The following is an 18569-nucleotide window of genomic DNA, read 5'->3' on the forward strand; positions in this document are numbered from 1 at the left end:
TTTTAGAAGGTAAATCTGTTTCTGAATGTAGCATATGGTTAAATAGAGATATGAAGCTTGTATATAGCCACGTGCCATGAGATTGTGTTTATCTTTGACAAATTGATGTAAGTTTTAATTTTTACATCTGATTGACACCTCCCATGAAAATTTATTTGAATGACTAATTAAATGACTTGAGAGTTAGGGTCTAATTACCTTTGATTGGCCTCAGTCATAAATTAACTCTGAACAGGTGTTAACAAAATTGTTTGATTAGATGAGACACCCATTGCTGACAAACTTCCTGTCAATTTTAGATATACAAAACATAGATGCCAAGAAAATTGCCAACTGGTTATTTTTGTCGCCAGATCAAATGAAATATTGCAAATTATAGCATTGGCAAAGCCCAGCACAATCCCTGACTCCGTATCAAATAATACACAATTAATAACTTCAGATGAAGTTAATAACATGATTTATCGTGGTTAAAGATCTCTGGGTTAGATAAATCATGATACTGGCTGAAATTCAAAGTCGTCAATTGATTTACCAGTATAAAGATTGAGTCCACTACTATAACTTACTTGATAATACTTCTCATATTGTTCATTTGTTTTCTTTGTTACAGGATAGTCAACATGCTGTCTATCTCTCCTCTCTCCTTTTGGCTTATCCTGTCAATTAAAAGCAAAATATTTGATACTGTGTGTATATGACTGACAGCCACTACCACCTCTGAGGATGATCGGTCAGTACTACTGACAAAAACATTTACATATACCGGTATTTCCTTTGACTACATATGAGATGTACATGTATGTTAGTTCAATCTACAATAAATTGGTAAAAAAGCCATTGTCACATACATGTATCAAAATAAAATTAAAAAGCAGAACAGTTAGATCTTTACTATCAAAAGTATATAAATGTCTATTCTATTTAATAACATACAAAGATTTGATTCAATTGCTTGGCTTATCTTGTAACAACACACTGATGACAAAACAAATTGTGTTCATACTGTATATGGCTCAAGTTCAACCCTTTCTGTTACTGTAATAATTACTGGTGTCAACTGGAGTTGATGGTCAGGTAAATAAACGTTTACCAGTGTCAACTAATTTGAAGGCCAGGTAAATAAACATTCACTGGTGTCAACTAGATTTGATGGTTGGATAAGTAAAAATTGACTGGTATCAACTGGATTTGAAGGTCCGGTAAGTAAACACTGACTGGTGTCAACTAGACTTTATGGTCAGGTAAGTCAATAGTGATTTGTGTTTACCGCATTTGATGGTCAGGTAAGTAACCAATGAGTGGTGTCATATAGACTTAATGGTCAGGTAAGTCAATATTGATTTGTGTCAACTAGATTTGATGGTTGGATAAGTAAACATTGACTGGTATCAACTGGATTTAATAATCAGGTAAGTAAAAAATGACTGGTGTCAACTAGACTTAAAGGTCAAGTAAGTCAATATTAATTTGTGTCAACTAGATTTGATTGTTGGATAAGTAAACATTGACTGGTATCAACTGGATTTGATGGTCAGGTTAGTAAACATTGACTGGTGTCAACTAGATTTGATGGTCAGGTAAGTAAACATTGACTGGTATCAACTAGATTTGATGGTCAGGTAAGTAAACATTGACTGGTGTCAACTAGATTTGATGGTCAGGTAAGTAAACATTGACTGGTGTCAACTAGATTTGATGGTCAGGTTAGTAAACATTGATGGGTGCCAACTGAAGATGATGATCATGTAAGTATATTACATTGTAGATAACAATGATCTGATTATTGCTTCTTCTTTGGTTTATCAGAATAAATCTTAAAATCCATCTGAGGGGAAATTGTCTCTTAAAAACAGGGGTTAAAAGTCAATACATTCTATCAATCCATGTCCATCTTAAGAGATACATTCTCCCAATTAATGTTACTTGATTAGGATTTGTTAATAAACTGTTAAATTTCATGCAGTATTTTTTTGTACAAGTAACCTGTATATACTATATACAAAGTGACACTTGCAGTTTTTTTGGTATTATTCATCGGTTTTAGTTTTTCAACTCATTGAGTTTGAAATAAGGTTGTGACTAAGATAACTTAGGGAATCTGGGTCAAAGAACCAACATTGAAAAATGACTCAAACACTTACAGTAGGTACATTCAATTGAAAGAACTCTTTCTACCAAGAAACACATACATTGTACATCCACATAAAATAAATGTAACCATTAAAACCCAAACTTGTGACCAAAATACCTCTAACATTTTTAAAATGGATGCCTCACATGGTCCAAAAATCTAGGTCTACTCCAATTCTAATATTATAATTTAAACTGGTGGAATTTTGAACCATTCCTTTTTATCTTATTTCATATGTTCATGCCAAAAATTCATGAATAAGTTACTATTATTTTTTGCATACTATGATAGATCTGCTTTCATTTTTACAACCAATGGAGGCATCTTATTTGAAGATCACGGGGTATTTCGTTAAAAAGTGGAAGTGTAATTTGGAATTTTTCTTAGATGTAAAAGTAAATTAAGTAAAATGGGTCAAAGACAATAATGGCCAAATTTTCTTAAACAGAAAGATATCCAACAGGCCTGAAATCTGATTCCACGTTATGAGACTGAATGTGGATACCAAATATAAACAGGAAGATGTCCAACAGGCCTGAAATATGATCCCACAATATGAGACCTGTACCTGAATGTGGATACCAAATACCAAGATTCTGTGATTAGTAGTTGCTAAGAAAAGTGTTACAAAAATAATTTCTCCACCCGTCTGCCACCTACCCAGTGTACCAAAATTCACCATACTACAACTTGATTTTCACTATGTGAAATTCGGCCAGAATGGTAGAAAAAACATTTGTCCTTTACTTTGAAAGCACCAACTGCCTCAATATCGTATTTTACTTGAAAAATCATCCCATTGCTGGGTATGAAGGTCGTCCTATTGCCCAGGACAAGTGAAACTACCATTCTGACAAGTACAGTACAGAAAGGGACATACCATGACTGATTACTGACATGGTAGAACACCACTTTCTCAGTGGTAACCCACAATTTTTTTATCCATATCCAAGTAGTTAGTTCCCAACATTTTCTTTTGAAATTCTGAACTGTAAGTTATCCAACAACTTCCAAAAAGACTTTGTAAGAAATCTGAAGAAATAATGTTGTTATTGGCTACAGAAATATAAGATACTACAGCAGTGCTAAAGGTTGTCTAGCAGGCTATTTTCTGACTTGTGCTAACCTAACCTCTAGCGTCTGACATATTGAAAGCCATCGCAAATGTGAATAAGATAAACATCTGTTTCAAAATATTTCAAGTCTTTCATTTACATAAAGGAAGTTTAACCCACCGGAAATCAAGCAAAAAAAATCCTAATTTTTTGTAAAATACCAAGAAAACATTTGTAATGAAGACAGATATCAAAGCAACCAGCCATTTTGAATTAGATCACTAATTTTATGGAATGCAATATACTTTTGACAAAACAAATTTAAAGTTGGTAATGGTAATTTGTTGGTTAATATAATATTTTCATTTCGCCAATTAAAATCTGTAATTATATTAACCAGATGTACCTATTCAAAATGCTGAAAACCAAATGTGAAGTTCATTTAAACTGCTTTTAGAAAGGATTTCCAGGATTGCTGGATCATCAGGTACATATGTACATCATTAGTTTTTCTTAGTTTAGTCACCTCTACCCATGTCAGAATAAAGAAACTGTATAAAAAGTTTTAAATGGTAAATGTTTTACTATATTTCTGCCGATTTCAAAGAACGTTGGAACAAGTGGTTTGCAATATGATGCTCAAAAGTAAGATGTAGGGGTATGGGGGAACAGAATTCCAACCGCTTACATTTTAGGAGTTCACTCTGTACTGTAGAAGTTCAAGTATACTTGCCCAAATGACAACCAAATTTTATTCATTTTTCAATATTTACAATGTATTTACTAAAGGACAACCTAGAAGATTTCAATTTGGATGAGTAGAATTTTCAACTTACCCGATAGGACAAGGTTCATCAAAAAGGTCTAAAATGTGTAACCAGAAGTTACCGTAGCAAACTAATTATTGTCCATTTCTCACTTTTCTTTCCGAATTAAACATTTTCTGAAATCATTAAGAGGTTAAAACTTCAGCTTAAGACTTTGGATAAAGTTTTGAAAGATCTGATTTTGTTTAAAAAAAAAGAAGTGATTGAGTTTGAATTCTTTACCATATCTATCATCAATCCCAGTACCAGCAGAGAATGGATACAATCTTATCCAGAATGAAAAATAAAGTCTCATAAGCAGAGTCCCATGCTATTTTAATTTATTGTCAATGAAAATTTTTATAATATTATGATGTTCTAATGTCAATTATGCATTAAAATTGTACAGATAACAAAAATACCGGACTTTGATTATGGGCACAGGAATTTCGAGACCTACTGAAGACGAAAAATCTAATATCATTTTTTTTTTCAAAAAACAATTTAAAAATCATTAATTCTAGGTTAACAATCAAGGATGATTTTACAAGATCTACAAACAAAGCAGAAATTGGCAAAATGGGAAGTAAATATACAGTAAAACAGAATCATAATGATAAAATCCAGATTTGACATAGCAGAATCCCACTAAAAAGCGGGAAAAAATCATCCCTAAACCATTATGTCATTTTGTAAATGTGTACCAACTTTCAGCTAATAATATAAAGTGATAATGAAGAAATTGGCAAAATAGTATTTGGGTAAAGGGAAAAGTTGGTACGAGTACAGGTATGGGTTACACATTTTAGACCATACCATATTTTCCAAATTAAAGGCCCCATAGAAAGCATACATGTATAAATCAAGTACAATGATTGATATAAGTAAATAATAAAAAGATATATGAAAAGAATGAGAATATTTCATTGTTCCATAAAGGTCCAAGCGACAGGAATGTAAATTCATACAAAAATACACAACACATGATATGAGACATATACCAGTATTGAATGAAGCCTGGGCAGGATCAGAAATGCATTAAATATACCAAGTACATGAATCAACTCCAATGTGGCGGGATGGCCTACCTGCATTGTAGTAGGTAGTGAGATTTAAATAGCCAGTTAACTGTCTCGGCTAAGGGATTAATTCTGTAGTGGTCCAGGGTTTAGGTTGCCCCAATAGGATGCAGCTTTGGGGAATCCCCGACACTGTTCCCGCCAAAAACCAGCCAGCCGGAACGAGCAGACGGTTTTCAGTTTCCAGCCTAGTTCAGACGCATAGTAGCAAGACGTAGTTGCAGTCCGATAGAAGCCAGGTGTACACCATTTAATAAGTAAGTAGTCGTAAGCACCATATTGGCGCTGCGACTGTTTGCAACCTGCAGGATTTTCCAGCCGCAGATTTAGCAGAAAATTCTATTCTTCGCAAAACTTGAGGGAGGGAACTCGTTGACCGCGTGGTCGAGGGTCGGCCATTAGGATCGCTCCCAATTTTTGTTGTTCGCTCGTGAAGTTTATGGGATTTAGAGGAATCGTCTCTGTGTTTCTCGGGGTAGAGATAGCACAGTGAGAATTCGTTTTTTCTTTTCTGTAAGAATTTTAAGATGGAAATTATTTTTCCCAAATCCTAGGGTATTGTCTGGAAGGGTTGGTACGCTGTGGGACAGCTAGGTCTAGGACATTTAGGACTAGGGAAGATAAGTTTACAGCACAGCAGTTAATCTCTTACAAAAGAACATTGTTGTCAGTCACAGGAAAAGGGACCTAGTGTACAAATCTAGTCTTCCCTTAAAAAAAAAAAAAAAAAAAAATAAAAACCTACATACACACATAACCAAAAAAAAAAAAAAATTGCCCAATTGTTCCCCAATTTTTCCGACTATTTTGGAAACCTACGGATATTTTTATAGAAGAGGGTGCAGCCATCAGCCACTTAGCATACAATGGGTACACAGGTAAGAGTGAATTACTGCTCGTATGAAGAGCTTCTAGACCTCCCAGGTATAGGTAGAGCTTTAGCGGGGCAAATTCTTGATTTGAGGGAGGAAAAGGGATCCCTAACTTGACCTTAGTGAAATTCCGGACTTACAGGTAACCCCCCAGTTAGTGGAATTAATGGACTTCACCCCATATGAGGAAGGAAGTGAGAGGGATTATAAGGATGACCAGTGGGAGCATGGAGACACGGTCGAAAGAGTGGAGTTGGTAAGGACAAGGTCCAAACCTGACCAATAGGGTTATGTAACCCTAAGCACTACTGGGTATGGAGGGGAGTTGGGTAGCGAGGGAAAATCGTGGGCAGAAAGAGCCCCTTCACCCCTGAGTTAAGTGACCTATCCCTAGATGATATTGGAGAGCATGACTCTGCATTTTATGTTGCCCCTGGCCCCACATCGCAGGCAACCCATGGTCGCACACTACCCCTGGCCCGAAATACCCCCACCAGAGACAAAGGTCAGTGTCGCAAAGGTTGACGTACGAGACCCCACTAGTCGAAGGTTATGTTAGGGGGAAGAGAAGGTCAAGGAGGGACACATTTGTTGGTAGTAGGGGTTACAACCGGAATAGGTCAAGCCTTGAACTTAACAAGATGGAAACACCAGCAGGTGGGAGGGGTCATTTCAAAGAGAGGTGGAGTGGGAGAGCAGACCCGAATAGGGGGGAAGCCAGGAGAGGTAAAGGTAGGCCCTACGGTGGGAGGAACAGTAGGGACGAACCTTATAGAGAAGGTAGGGGAGACGTGTTTAGGGGTAGGCCCCAAGATGTAAGAGTCCACAGGGATAAAACGCCATCGGGCAGGAGATGATTGGGAACAAGATGAAAGAGGGAGGGGAATGCTATAGGTGTCACCATCCCAAAGGCCTTAAAATATGATGGGAAGTCTAACTGGCAAGCTTTTTATGCCAAGTTCTCCCAGTACTCAGAGGTGAATGATTGGTCCCCACTGGAGTGCATGGACCAGTTGTGTTGGGCCCTTGAAGGAAAGGCCAGTGAGTATTACGCACTTCTGGTGGAGCGCAACCACAATATGGCTTATAGTGACTTAATCAGAAAGTTGGAAAAACGACTTGGGTTTAAAGAACTCCCAGAAACGGCCCAAGTGCAGTTCAATAATGCCCGACAAGCCCCAGAAGAGTCCCTTGAGGGCTAGGCTGACAGAGTTCTAACCCTGGCCACAAAGGCATTCAGGTCTCTCCCTGATCCCCACATGTTCCAGCAGGCAATTCTGAAACTCTGTCAGGGTGCAGCAGACAAAGAAGCAGGGAGCTATGCTTCCAATATACGCCCCACAAGCATTGAGGCAGTTGATAAGATGCGCTGGTTTCAGTATAACCACCAAGCTATATAATGGTAGGGGGCCCAGAAGGGAAATTTAAATGGTGGGTCCCGAACGGGGGTGGGGCAGCCACTCAGAGAGGGAAGAGCTTCCTCAAGTATGTGCAACTGCAGAGGGGGGAGGGAAGGTGAATCAGGCTCTCTGGAAAAATGAAATTGAACGACTGGAGGGAAAAATTGAGGAGGTAAGGAGGCTGGTTACTAATATGGCTGGTCAATTCAGGCCCTCAGTCTCCCATAGCCCATCCCCAAGCTCAAAGGGGGGGAAGTGTTTCCATTGCCAGCAGGAAGGCCACTTTAAGAGGGAGTGCCCAAATAGAAGGCCTGATTCCCCAAAACCAAAGAGCGTAAGTTTTTCAGAGAGGCCGTTAAACAGCAACGGGTCAGTTCACGAGGCCTGAACTTGACCCCTGAACTCAAAGGTCTCATCGGTAGTGAAGCAGTTAGGGCAGACAGTACATGTGGATGGCAAGGGAAAGCAAGTTCCCCCTGAGTATCCTAGGACCAAATCTGGGGTAGAACCTCAAACCCTGGCCCAACTAAAATCAAACACAATGTTGGAGAGTCCCCACCCAAGGCAAGTGACTCCAAGGAGGGGTAGAGCCCAACAAGGTTGCCTTAGAGACCACTCCTAGGAGATCTAAACTTGTCAAGCCGTGCCCGTTCTTGCACCCCATCACCACATCAGGGGGTGCGGGTGACTCGTTCTCCAAATCAGGGACTAGCTAGCACATCCATATCTAGTCCAGCCCATAGTGAGCAAAGCCCAGAACGTTCTCCTAGCCCCATGCCCAGAAATTTCCGATCCTCAAGCCCAGGTGGCGATACATTGCTAGCACATGACACTAATGAGGACAAAAAGCTATCCCATGGGGACCCACCTAATGTAACCCCAACTCCAGAAAAAGGCTATGAGTCTGATGCTTCTGATGAGTTGGATAAGGAAGTGGAGCAGTACTTCTTTGGGGCGTCAGTCAATAGGGACGACTCATCTAGTAGTGATGACACCATACGCCTGAATGCAGGGGAGGTAACAATGGATTGTACTGAGTTGGAAAATTGGTCGAAATAGGGAGAAGATCAAGAGCACAAAGGGGGATTGGATCATGGGAAAGTAGATACTGAAACGGTGGGGGATAGAACAAAATCACCCAGTGAGGCAAGGGGGGTGATAGAAGGAAAGAATCAATGGGATCCTATCGATCTTGTTGAAAGTTCAGAAACTGAGATGGAGGAAGTAGATAGAGAAATTGAGACTGTTGCAGTCCGACATGTGTTGGGAGGGAACATGTTAAGAATCCCAGTTACGGTCCTGGGCCAGGAGGTGACAGCGATAATAGATACAGCCGCTGAGGTCACCCTCATTTCTGATGAAGTGTTCAAGTCCCTAAATGTCACACCACCCATTAAGCAGGAGGTAGTAATGAATACTGCAGGCAGAGATATGCAGATGAATGGGTTTGTAGCAGGGCCTGTGGAAATTGGGATTGGTAGGCAAACATTTGAAGCTGATGTTCATGTAGCCCCAATAAGTGATGAGATGTTGCTGGGGATTGATTTCTTGAAGCTGCAGGGGGTGGACCTGCAGTTGGCTAAGGGTACATTTTCAGTTAGGGGGAGTCAGTCCCAATGAGCAGTGGGCCAGTCTCAGAATGCCCCCAAGTAGCAAGGGTGGCTCTGGAGACAAGAGTAAAAATACCCCCGAACTCTGTGGTCCGACTGAAGGGTATCCTAAGCGAAACTCTGAATCAGGATTATTTCCTAGGGGCAAGCACGGTCAATGAGATTTTGATCCCATATATACTGAACAGTGCAGGCTCAGAGCCCATTGTGTGTCTCATCAATGTGTCAGACTTGTTCACTGAGCTAGAAAAGGGGATTGAGCTGGCTCATGCAGAGGAGGTGGAGAGTGTTGAGGGAAGAAAGGGAGGGGTTGTTTAAAGGGTCCTACTATAGACCAGATATCAAGCTCAGAGGACACGCCCTACTCTAGTGTGGATACACATTATGACAATATAAGGACAGTATTTGAAATGTTTAGGGAGTATGGCTTGAAATTGAAGCCCAAAAAGTGTGAGCTATTCCAACAGGAGGTTGAGTTTTTGGGGAGGGAAGTGGGGTAGAAAGGTTCCTGGGATTTGTGAACTACCACCACGCCTTTATCAAGGATTATTCCAAAATAGCCACCCCTCTGCAAGACTTAACAGGTAAACGGCCTACAAAACAGCAAGAAGCCTTTGAAACCTTAAGGCAGTCCCTATTGTCAGCACCCATCCTAGCTATCCCCAATACTGCGGATCAGTTCATCCTAGATACTGATGCCTCTGACAGGGCAGTGGGGGTTGAGCTTTTGCAGGTCCAGGGGGGTCAAGAGAGGGCAGTGTCTTTTGCCAGTTTTACTCTGACTCCAGAGCGTAAGTTTTTCAGAGAGGCCGTTAAACAGCAACGGGTCAGTTCACGAGGCCTGAACTTGACCCCTGAACTCAAAGGTCTCATCGGTAGTGAAGCAGTTAGGGCAGACAGTACATGTGGATGGCAAGGGAAAGCAAGTTCCCCCTGAGTATCCTAGGACCAAATCTGGGGTAGAACCTCAAACCCTGGCCCAACTAAAATCAAACACAATGTTGGAGAGTCCCCACCCAAGGCAAGTGACTCCAAGGAGGGGTAGAGCCCAACAAGGTTGCCTTAGAGACCACTCCTAGGAGATCTAAACTTGTCAAGCCGTGCCCGTTCTTGCACCCCATCACCACATCAGGGGGTGCGGGTGACTCGTTCTCCAAATCAGGGACTAGCTAGCACATCCATATCTAGTCCAGCCCATAGTGAGCAAAGCCCAGAACGTTCTCCTAGCCCCATGCCCAGAAATTTCCGATCCTCAAGCCCAGGTGGCGATACATTGCTAGCACATGACACTAATGAGGACAAAAAGCTATCCCATGGGGACCCACCTAATGTAACCCCAACTCCAGAAAAAGGCTATGAGTCTGATGCTTCTGATGAGTTGGATAAGGAAGTGGAGCAGTACTTCTTTGGGGCGTCAGTCAATAGGGACGACTCATCTAGTAGTGATGACACCATACGCCTGAATGCAGGGGAGGTAACAATGGATTGTACTGAGTTGGAAAATTGGTCGAAATAGGGAGAAGATCAAGAGCACAAAGGGGGATTGGATCATGGGAAAGTAGATACTGAAACGGTGGGGGATAGAACAAAATCACCCAGTGAGGCAAGGGGGGTGATAGAAGGAAAGAATCAATGGGATCCTATCGATCTTGTTGAAAGTTCAGAAACTGAGATGGAGGAAGTAGATAGAGAAATTGAGACTGTTGCAGTCCGACATGTGTTGGGAGGGAACATGTTAAGAATCCCAGTTACGGTCCTGGGCCAGGAGGTGACAGCGATAATAGATACAGCCGCTGAGGTCACCCTCATTTCTGATGAAGTGTTCAAGTCCCTAAATGTCACACCACCCATTAAGCAGGAGGTAGTAATGAATCATGCAGGCAGAGATATGCAGATGAATGGGTTTGTAGCAGGGCCTGTGGAAATTGGGATTGGTAGGCAAACATTTGAAGCTGATGTTCATGTAGCCCCAATAAGTGATGAGATGTTGCTGGGGATTGATTTCTTGAAGCTGCAGGGGGTGGACCTGCAGTTGGCTAAGGGTACATTTTCAGTTAGGGGGAGTCAGTCCCAATGAGCAGTGGGCCAGTCTCAGAATGCCCCCAAGTAGCAAGGGTGGCTCTGGAGACAAGAGTAAAAATACCCCCGAACTCTGTGGTCCGACTGAAGGGTATCCTAAGCGAAACTTTGAATCAGGATTATTTCCTAGGGGCAAGCACGGTCAATGAGATTTTGATCCCATATATATTGAACAGTGCGGGCTCAGAGCCCATTGTGTGTCTCATCAATGTGTCAGACTTGTTCACTGAGCTAGAAAAGGGGATTGAGCTGGCTCATGCAGAGGAGGTGGAGAGTGTTGAGGGAAGAAAGGGAGGGGTTGTTTAAAGGGTCCTACTATAGACCAGATATCAAGCTCAGAGGACACGCCCTACTCTAGTGTGGAGGTACCCCCCACCTTAGGGAATTGTATAACAGGTCGAAGAGAATGCTTGGGGAAGAACATCACCCTAAATTAGCGGCACTTCTACAGGAGTTTCAGGATGTACTTGCAAAAAATGAACTTGACCTGGGGAGTTTTGATCACATAGAACATGAGATTGACACTGGAGACCACCCCAAATTAAGCAGCGTATGTGCCGTACCCCCCATGGTTTTGCCCATGAAGAAGCCCACCTGAAGAAAATGTGCGAGGCAGGGGTGATCCAACACTCCATACCAGAATGGGCGTCTGCCCCAGTATTGGTACGTAAGAAGGATGGCGGGGTTAGGTGGTGTATAGACTACCGCAAGCTCAACCACCTCACTCACAAAGATGTTTTCCCCCTTCCATTGGTAGAAGAGTGCCTTGATTCCCTAGCGGGTAATGTCTGGTTTTCCAAACTGGAAGCTAACTCTGCTTATTGGCAAGTCAAAATCAAGGAGTCTGACCGCCCGAAAACGGCCTTTATTACCAAGTATGGGCTTTTTGAGTTTGCCCGTATGGCCTTTGGTTTATGCAATTCACCGGCCACGTATGCCCGGGTGGTGAACCTTGTCCTCAGGGGATTGACATGGAATGTGGTCTTGGCTTTTCTGGATGAAATACTGGTCTTAGGCAAAGATGTGGATACACATTATGACAATATAAGGACAGTATTTGAAATGTTTAGGGAGTATGGCTTGAAATTGAAGCCCAAAAAGTGTGAGCTATTCCAACAGGAGGTTGAGTTTTTGGGGAGGGAAGTGGGGTAGAAAGGTTCCTGGGATTTGCGAACTACCACCACGCCTTTATCAAGGATTATTCCAAAATAGCCACCCCTCTGCAAGACTTAACAGGTAAACGGCCTACAAAACAGCAAGAAGCCTTTGAAACCTTAAGGCAGTCCCTATTGTCAGCACCCATCCTAGCTATCCCCAATACTGCGGATCAGTTCATCCTAGATACTGATGCCTCTGACAGGGCAGTGGGGGTTGAGCTTTTGCAGGTCCAGGGGGGTCAAGAGAGGGCAGTGTCTTTTGCCAGTTTTACTCTGACTCCAGAACAACAGAAGTACTGTACAACTCGCAAAGAGTTGCTTGCCATTGTGCGGTTTACACGCCTCTTTCATCACTATTTATTGGGGCGTCCCTTTATAGTATGGACAGACCACCACAGCTTGACTTGGCTAAGTAAAGGAGCCACAGGGGCAGCTGGCAAGGTGGATGGAGGAACTTAGTCAATATGACATGAACATACAGCATAGGGCAGGGTCCAAGCATGCCAATGCAGACGCCCTGTCGAGAATGCCTTCCCTGCTCCCATGTCCAGAATTCATACCAGAGGCCCCTCTTGACGGTTTGCCATGTGGTGGGTGTAACTATTGTGCCAAAGCTCACCATAATTGGAAAAGGTTTGCCGAAGAAGTAGATGATGTTGTACCCCTTGGGAGAAATAGGCCTGAGAATGAGATATTTGGGGGCTCGGATTTAATTCAAATGAGAAAGTTGTCGGTGGTACAATCCGGACAAGAGTGGTCCCTAGTGTCCCACCAAGGAAGGGAACCAGCCGTAAAGGTAACCAGTATTGTAACAGGGGAGGGGGGTGCCACAGAGACAGTAGTTGAGCCTGACGGGGAGCAAGTACCTCACGAAAGTGTAGTAGAGTGTCAAAGTAGGGACTCTGACCTGAAGTGGGTACTGGCATGGCTGAAAGAAGGCATCCAACCTTCCAAAGCGGAATTGTTTGGGGCAGGCCCAGCGGCCAAGTATTATTGGATAAATAGGGAGGCCTTTGAGCTTCAGAGGGATGGGGTCTTAGTGAAGAAGAAGTTTGGAGACAAATCCACACTGTTAGTGGTGCCCACTGAGTTAAGGGGTAGGCTAATAGAACTAAACCATGACATCCCTATGGCCGGGCACCAAGGGGAAGCACGAACCCTAAGTAAAGTCCAATCAAGGTACTACTGGCGGGGAATGAAAGGGAACATTGTGACATTCATTAAGGGTTGTACTCAATGTAACCAGAACAAGAAAGTGAATAGGCATGCTAAATACCCCTCAATTTACACCATGCAGGGGCACCCATGGTAAGAGTACATCTTGACTTTAGAGGCCCTCTGCCTAGGTCTGAGAGTGGTAATGAAAACATCTTAATGATGGTGGATCAATTCACCAAATGGGTGGAATGTTTTCCCTTGCCATCTCAGAATGCAGAATTAACGGCAAAGGCCGCCATCAATAATTTCATACAGATCAGGGGAGAAATTTCGAGAGTCAACTGTTCAAAGAGATCTGTGAACTGTTGCACATCCATAAGACCCGCACGACTCCCTATAGGCCTAGCAGCAATGGCCAGGTTGAAAGGTGTAACCAAACCATTATGGGAGCAATTAGGTGTTTTGTGGGAAGGAATCAGAAAAACTGGGACATGTATCTTCCCCAATTGGCAGCAGCGTTAAGGGCCTCTGTTAACCGTAGCAACAAAATGATGTTAGGGAGAGAGGTTGATCATCCAGCGGAACTAATGTTTAGGTCACCGGAAAAAGAGGAGTCCATCGAAGGAGGAAAGTATGTCCAGGAGCTAGCGGCAGCAATGCTCAAAGCTCACGAGATCGCTAGGGAGAACTTGAAGGTATCTCAATTGCGCAATAAGAGAGATTATGACTTGAAAGTAGTGTCCAACCAATACTGCCCTGGGGATTTAGTTTATCAGTTAGATACTGCCACTGTCAAGGGGAAGTGTAGGAAGCTCAGCCTACCTTGGAAGGGTCCAGGAGTAGTTACCAGAAGGATAACCCCCTACTTGTATGAAGTCAAATTCAAGAAGACAGTGCTCACGGCACATCACGACCGATTGAAACTTTGTAGGGATAGGGATGTGCCCACATGGGTAACTAAGCTACAGAAGCAAGTGCAGGAGGGGGATCACCCAGAAACAGAAACCTCAGGTGCATTAGGAGTAGAGTCACCTGATGATGAGCAAGTCATAGAGCAACTCTTTTACATCTGCAATAAACCTGATGATGGGAAATTTATGATACAATGCGATAGTTGTGCTAAGTGGCTGCATCGTAGGTGCGTTGGGATATCTGCCGAAGAAGTGGAAGAAGCTGGGATCAGGGAGTTTTTGGGGCCCTGCTGAAGGGCACGATGTCCTTTGGCCAGGTTTCTGTTGTGGGGGATGTGCGGTCTACTGTGATCCCAGCAGTTGGCCAAAACCTGGGAGGGTGCCCGAAGTCCCGGGTTGGGTGGTGGCAGTGGGGGTGCACACCAAGAAAGCCAGGCAACTGGATGACCGCGCAGCGGACCAGTTAAGGACACCGCTGCGTGATCCTCAGGTGGCCACTCTTGGGGAGGTTGGACTGGACAGGCGTATTCCCAAGGACAGCTAGGAGTGCCAGGTAAGCACTTTCCTGTGGGCCCTCCAAACCAGGGTGGAGGGAAAACCCATCATCCTCCACCTCAGGGGAGAGGAGGGTGATGAGGTGGCAGCAGAGGTGCATCGGGTGGCTCTCCAGCTGTGCAGGGAGTATTGCCCCCCAGACCAAAAAATACACCTGCACTGTTTCAAGGGGGGGTCCGAACAGGTGCTTGGTTGGATTAGGGCTTTCCCAGAGTGTGTCTTTGGGTTCACCCTGGGAGTGGCCAAATTCAATCACGTACCGACCCAAGCCCTATACTTCTTGGAGCCAGGGAGAATTCTTCTAGAATCTGATGCCTCATATTTCCCCCCACCTGGGGTGGCTGTAGGCCATCCACGCTATTTGCTAGCAGTGGCCAGGGCAGTAGCCCAGGTGAGGGGAGGTAACTCCCTGGCAATCCTCAAAGGAACCTTGGAGAATGGACGCAGGTTTTATAACTAGTGCCCACTCCAAAGTTCTATGTACATATATATATAAGTTAAATTGAAGTTTGACCCCGGATGCTCAGAAAAAAAAAAATAATAACAGAGCTTTCCGGGGGTAAGCTGGACAAATATTTAAAACTATAGTAGAACCAAGTTATGGTTCCCAGGAAGAAAAATATTCCTGATAATATAATAATAAATTTCTATTGAATAGTCCCAAGAAGGGATAGTAGATATATTAGACTATTACCTTGTATGTACCCAAGTAGGGTATGTAAATATATTGATCTGGCAACTCCCAGAGTGGAGAGTCAAGTGCTGAAAATCTGTATGTTTAGTTTTTTACAAGGGGGAAAGTGGTCATATATTAAATAGTGGGAGGGGTGGATTTTAAAATTTATACGGACATCTGTTTAGCCTCTGCAGGGCTGGGGAGGCTGCAGGGAACCAGGGGTGTTCACTAGATCATATGGGGGCCCAGGGGCCTCAGCTTGCCCTCCATAAAAATGGGATATGGGGATTTTTATAAGCCCAAGGGGAACACAAGGGGTAAAGGGGGGGCTTTTAATAAAACGGAGGGGAGTGTAGTGGTCCAGGGTTTAGGTTGCCCCAATAGGATGCAGCTTTGGGGAATCCCCGACACTGTTCCCGCCAAAAACCAGCCAGCCGGAACGAGCAGACGGTTTTCAGATTCCAGCCTAGTTCAGACGCATAGTAGCAAGAAGTAGTTACAGTCCGATAGAAGCCAGGTGTACACCATTTAATAAATAAGTAGTCGTAAGTACAATAATTCTTTAGCCGAATCAGTTGGTCGCTGATTTGACACCGAGCAATCTAGGGTTCAATCCTCGGTAGCGGAGTATAATTTTTGTAGTCAAGTCATGCTCTCCCGTTACATTTGGCACCCAACTTAAAAACCCACTCGGTTTGGTAAGCTAATGAGGTAGTGTTAGAGTCCTTCGTAGTACGAAGACTCTTAAGGTAGCAGAAATGTGGCAGGAAGGACTACCTGTGTGGTAGTAGGCAGTGAGATTTAAATAGCCGGTTATTGTCTTGGCTAAAGGATTAATTCTTTAGCCGAATCGGTTTGTCGCTGGCTTGTCACCGAGCGGTCTATACTAGTATAGGGTTCGAATTATGCTCTCCCGTCACAACATAATACCTTTTTTCCGCCATGTTTGAATTTCTTTCCCCTTTTGCCCGATCTTCCCATTCTGTCTCGAGATATTTCACAATTTAAAATCAGCTACTGCACTAACATGTGGACAAGTTGAGTGTGTCTGGTATCCCACAAGCAATGAGGAACCAGTAGGGTAGTGCTAAGAAATGGAATATTTCAATAACCTAGATTAAGTACTACGTGTACGTACTTGACCTAGAGACGACTTGTAACTACAGTCGAGTTATTTTGGTTGCTTATTTGTTATATTTCTTAATAATGTGTATAAAGTTCAAAGTTTATTTGATTCAAATCATTGGCCGCTAAGGGCACAATAACAACGCAAAGAGTAATCAAGGGAACCAAGATTCTAGCAAAAACCAAAGAATCTAAATCCAGGGACAAAGACCACATATGGAAAACAGACAAACAAGACATGTACAAGGAACATAAAGTAACTACAATAATACATGCAAGGTAAATGAGCAACTAAACTAAAAACTAGGAGCATCCACCAGGTGCACCGGTAGCGTAAGCGTCCTCTGCTTTTCTAAAAACACCCGCCGAGTTGCTCATAAAAGTCAAGTCCGGGGTAAAGGAAAGATGAAAAGAAAACTATGACATGTTGAACAAATCAGTTTTCATGGTGCAGATGAATACACCATAACGATCCACTAGTTCATGATAACGACCATAAAATTCTGTAGTGATGACTTCAATCTCGTAGCAACATAACCCTGTTCAAGCCGAATTGTAAGACAAAAAATCTTACGGCCAGCTCTGGCATAACGTATGAGTTGTGATATGAAAACTCCATACGCAGGTGCTAAAGGGATGTTGCCACAGATGAAAGGGAAGTTGACAATTCCAAATGAAAAGTCATCACGTTTGGCGTAAAGTTTGGTCAATAGTTTTCCATTATCATCGATCTCTAAGTGTAGATCAAGATACATCACAGTGTCTGTAGTATTATTTATCACAAGATATTTGGGGTAGATGCGATGTTTCAAATCCTATTGTCCAAACTTTACGACAAACGTGATGACTTTTCATTCAGAATTGTCAACTTTCCTTTCATCTGTGGCATCACCCCTTCGGCTCCTGCGTATGGAGTGTTCATATCACAACTCAAACGTTATGCCAAAGCTCGCCGAAACTACGCAGACTTTTTGTATCGCGGTAGAACTCTAACAAATAGGCTTCTGGAACAGGGTTATGTTGCTACAAGATTGAAGTCATCACTACAGAAGTGTTATGGTCTTCATCATGAACTCGTGGATCATTATGGTGTATCCATCAGCACCATGAAAACTGATTTATTCAACGGGTCAGTTTACCTTTCCTCGTTTGTCTACCCCCGACTTGACTTTTTATGAGCAATTCGGCGGGTGTTTCTAGAAAAGCAGAGGACGCTTACCCTATCGGTGCACCTGGTCCATGCTCCCAGTTTTTAGTGGAGTCCGAGTTGCTAATTTGCTTTTGCGAGTTACTTTGTATGTTTGATTTTAGTTACTTTATGTTCTTTGTTGTGTATATCTGTTTTCCATGTCTGGTCTTTGTCCCTGGATGACATTCTTTTGATTACCGCTATAACCTTGGTTCCCTTGATTACTCTTTTAAACATTGGAAATGGTACAAATGCGATATGCTCTAAAATCGGGGGACTTCCGCTAAAATTTTGGTTCCCTGGATAGTATTGCGTACTCTTTCGTAAACGTTATGACCCGAATGGCTATATATAGATATCGGTGAACTTTATATAATCAATAGTAACGTTAACGAACGCCTGTGTTTGAATCGGAAACAGGGTAATATTACATAAATTCAATGCTAACTGATCATTTTATCCTTTAATGTAAACTTCCCGTTCTAATACAAGCAAAAAACACGCATAGACATCTGTATGGAACGCTTAAACTGTCTGATGAGATACACATTTGTTTACGTGTTGTCAATTTTATATTACTTGCATGTGTATATGTTTTTAAGAAGGTACGTTGTAGCGATCTTTGGGTCGCTTATGATATTGACCTAGAACCACCTTATGAACCAGAATAAGCAGCTGGCAATGAAAATTATTAAATATCGGGGCGTGCTAATGCATATAACCTATAAAGTCTTGTGACTAGCCTCAGTGCCTGAATCGGAAA

The 18569-nt window shown here is 42.7% G+C and overlaps 1 protein-coding gene across 4 annotated transcripts in view; it reads right to left on the bottom strand.

Moving 5' to 3' along the window:
• LOC148615495 (RNA cytosine C(5)-methyltransferase NSUN2-like) overlaps positions 1-16588 on the bottom strand; it is a 56933-nt gene extending 40345 nt beyond the window's left edge. For 3 of the 4 annotated variants that reach the window (XR_015921996.1, XM_088581742.1, XM_088581743.1), the window contains exons 1-2: positions 16423-16582; positions 570-659 (exon numbers count right to left, since the gene is read on the bottom strand). Coding sequence is in view for 3 of the 4 variants with exons in the window: in XM_088581742.1 (XP_088437868.1) it covers positions 570-659; positions 16423-16473 (141 nt within the window). In the remaining variant the exon portion in view is untranslated. Of the gene's footprint in view, positions 1-569; positions 660-16422 lie in introns of all 4 variants that reach the window. The other variant, XM_088581741.1, reaches the window with a different exon arrangement.
• Positions 16589-18569: the final 1981 nt, after the last annotated feature.

The sequence above is a fragment of the Perna viridis genome, chromosome 5 (genome assembly GCF_037379345.1).
Source record: "Perna viridis isolate PV_CMFRI_1.1 ecotype Kerala chromosome 5, ASM3737934v1, whole genome shotgun sequence".
In the NCBI taxonomy this organism is placed as follows: Eukaryota; Metazoa; Mollusca; class Bivalvia; order Mytilida; family Mytilidae; genus Perna; species Perna viridis.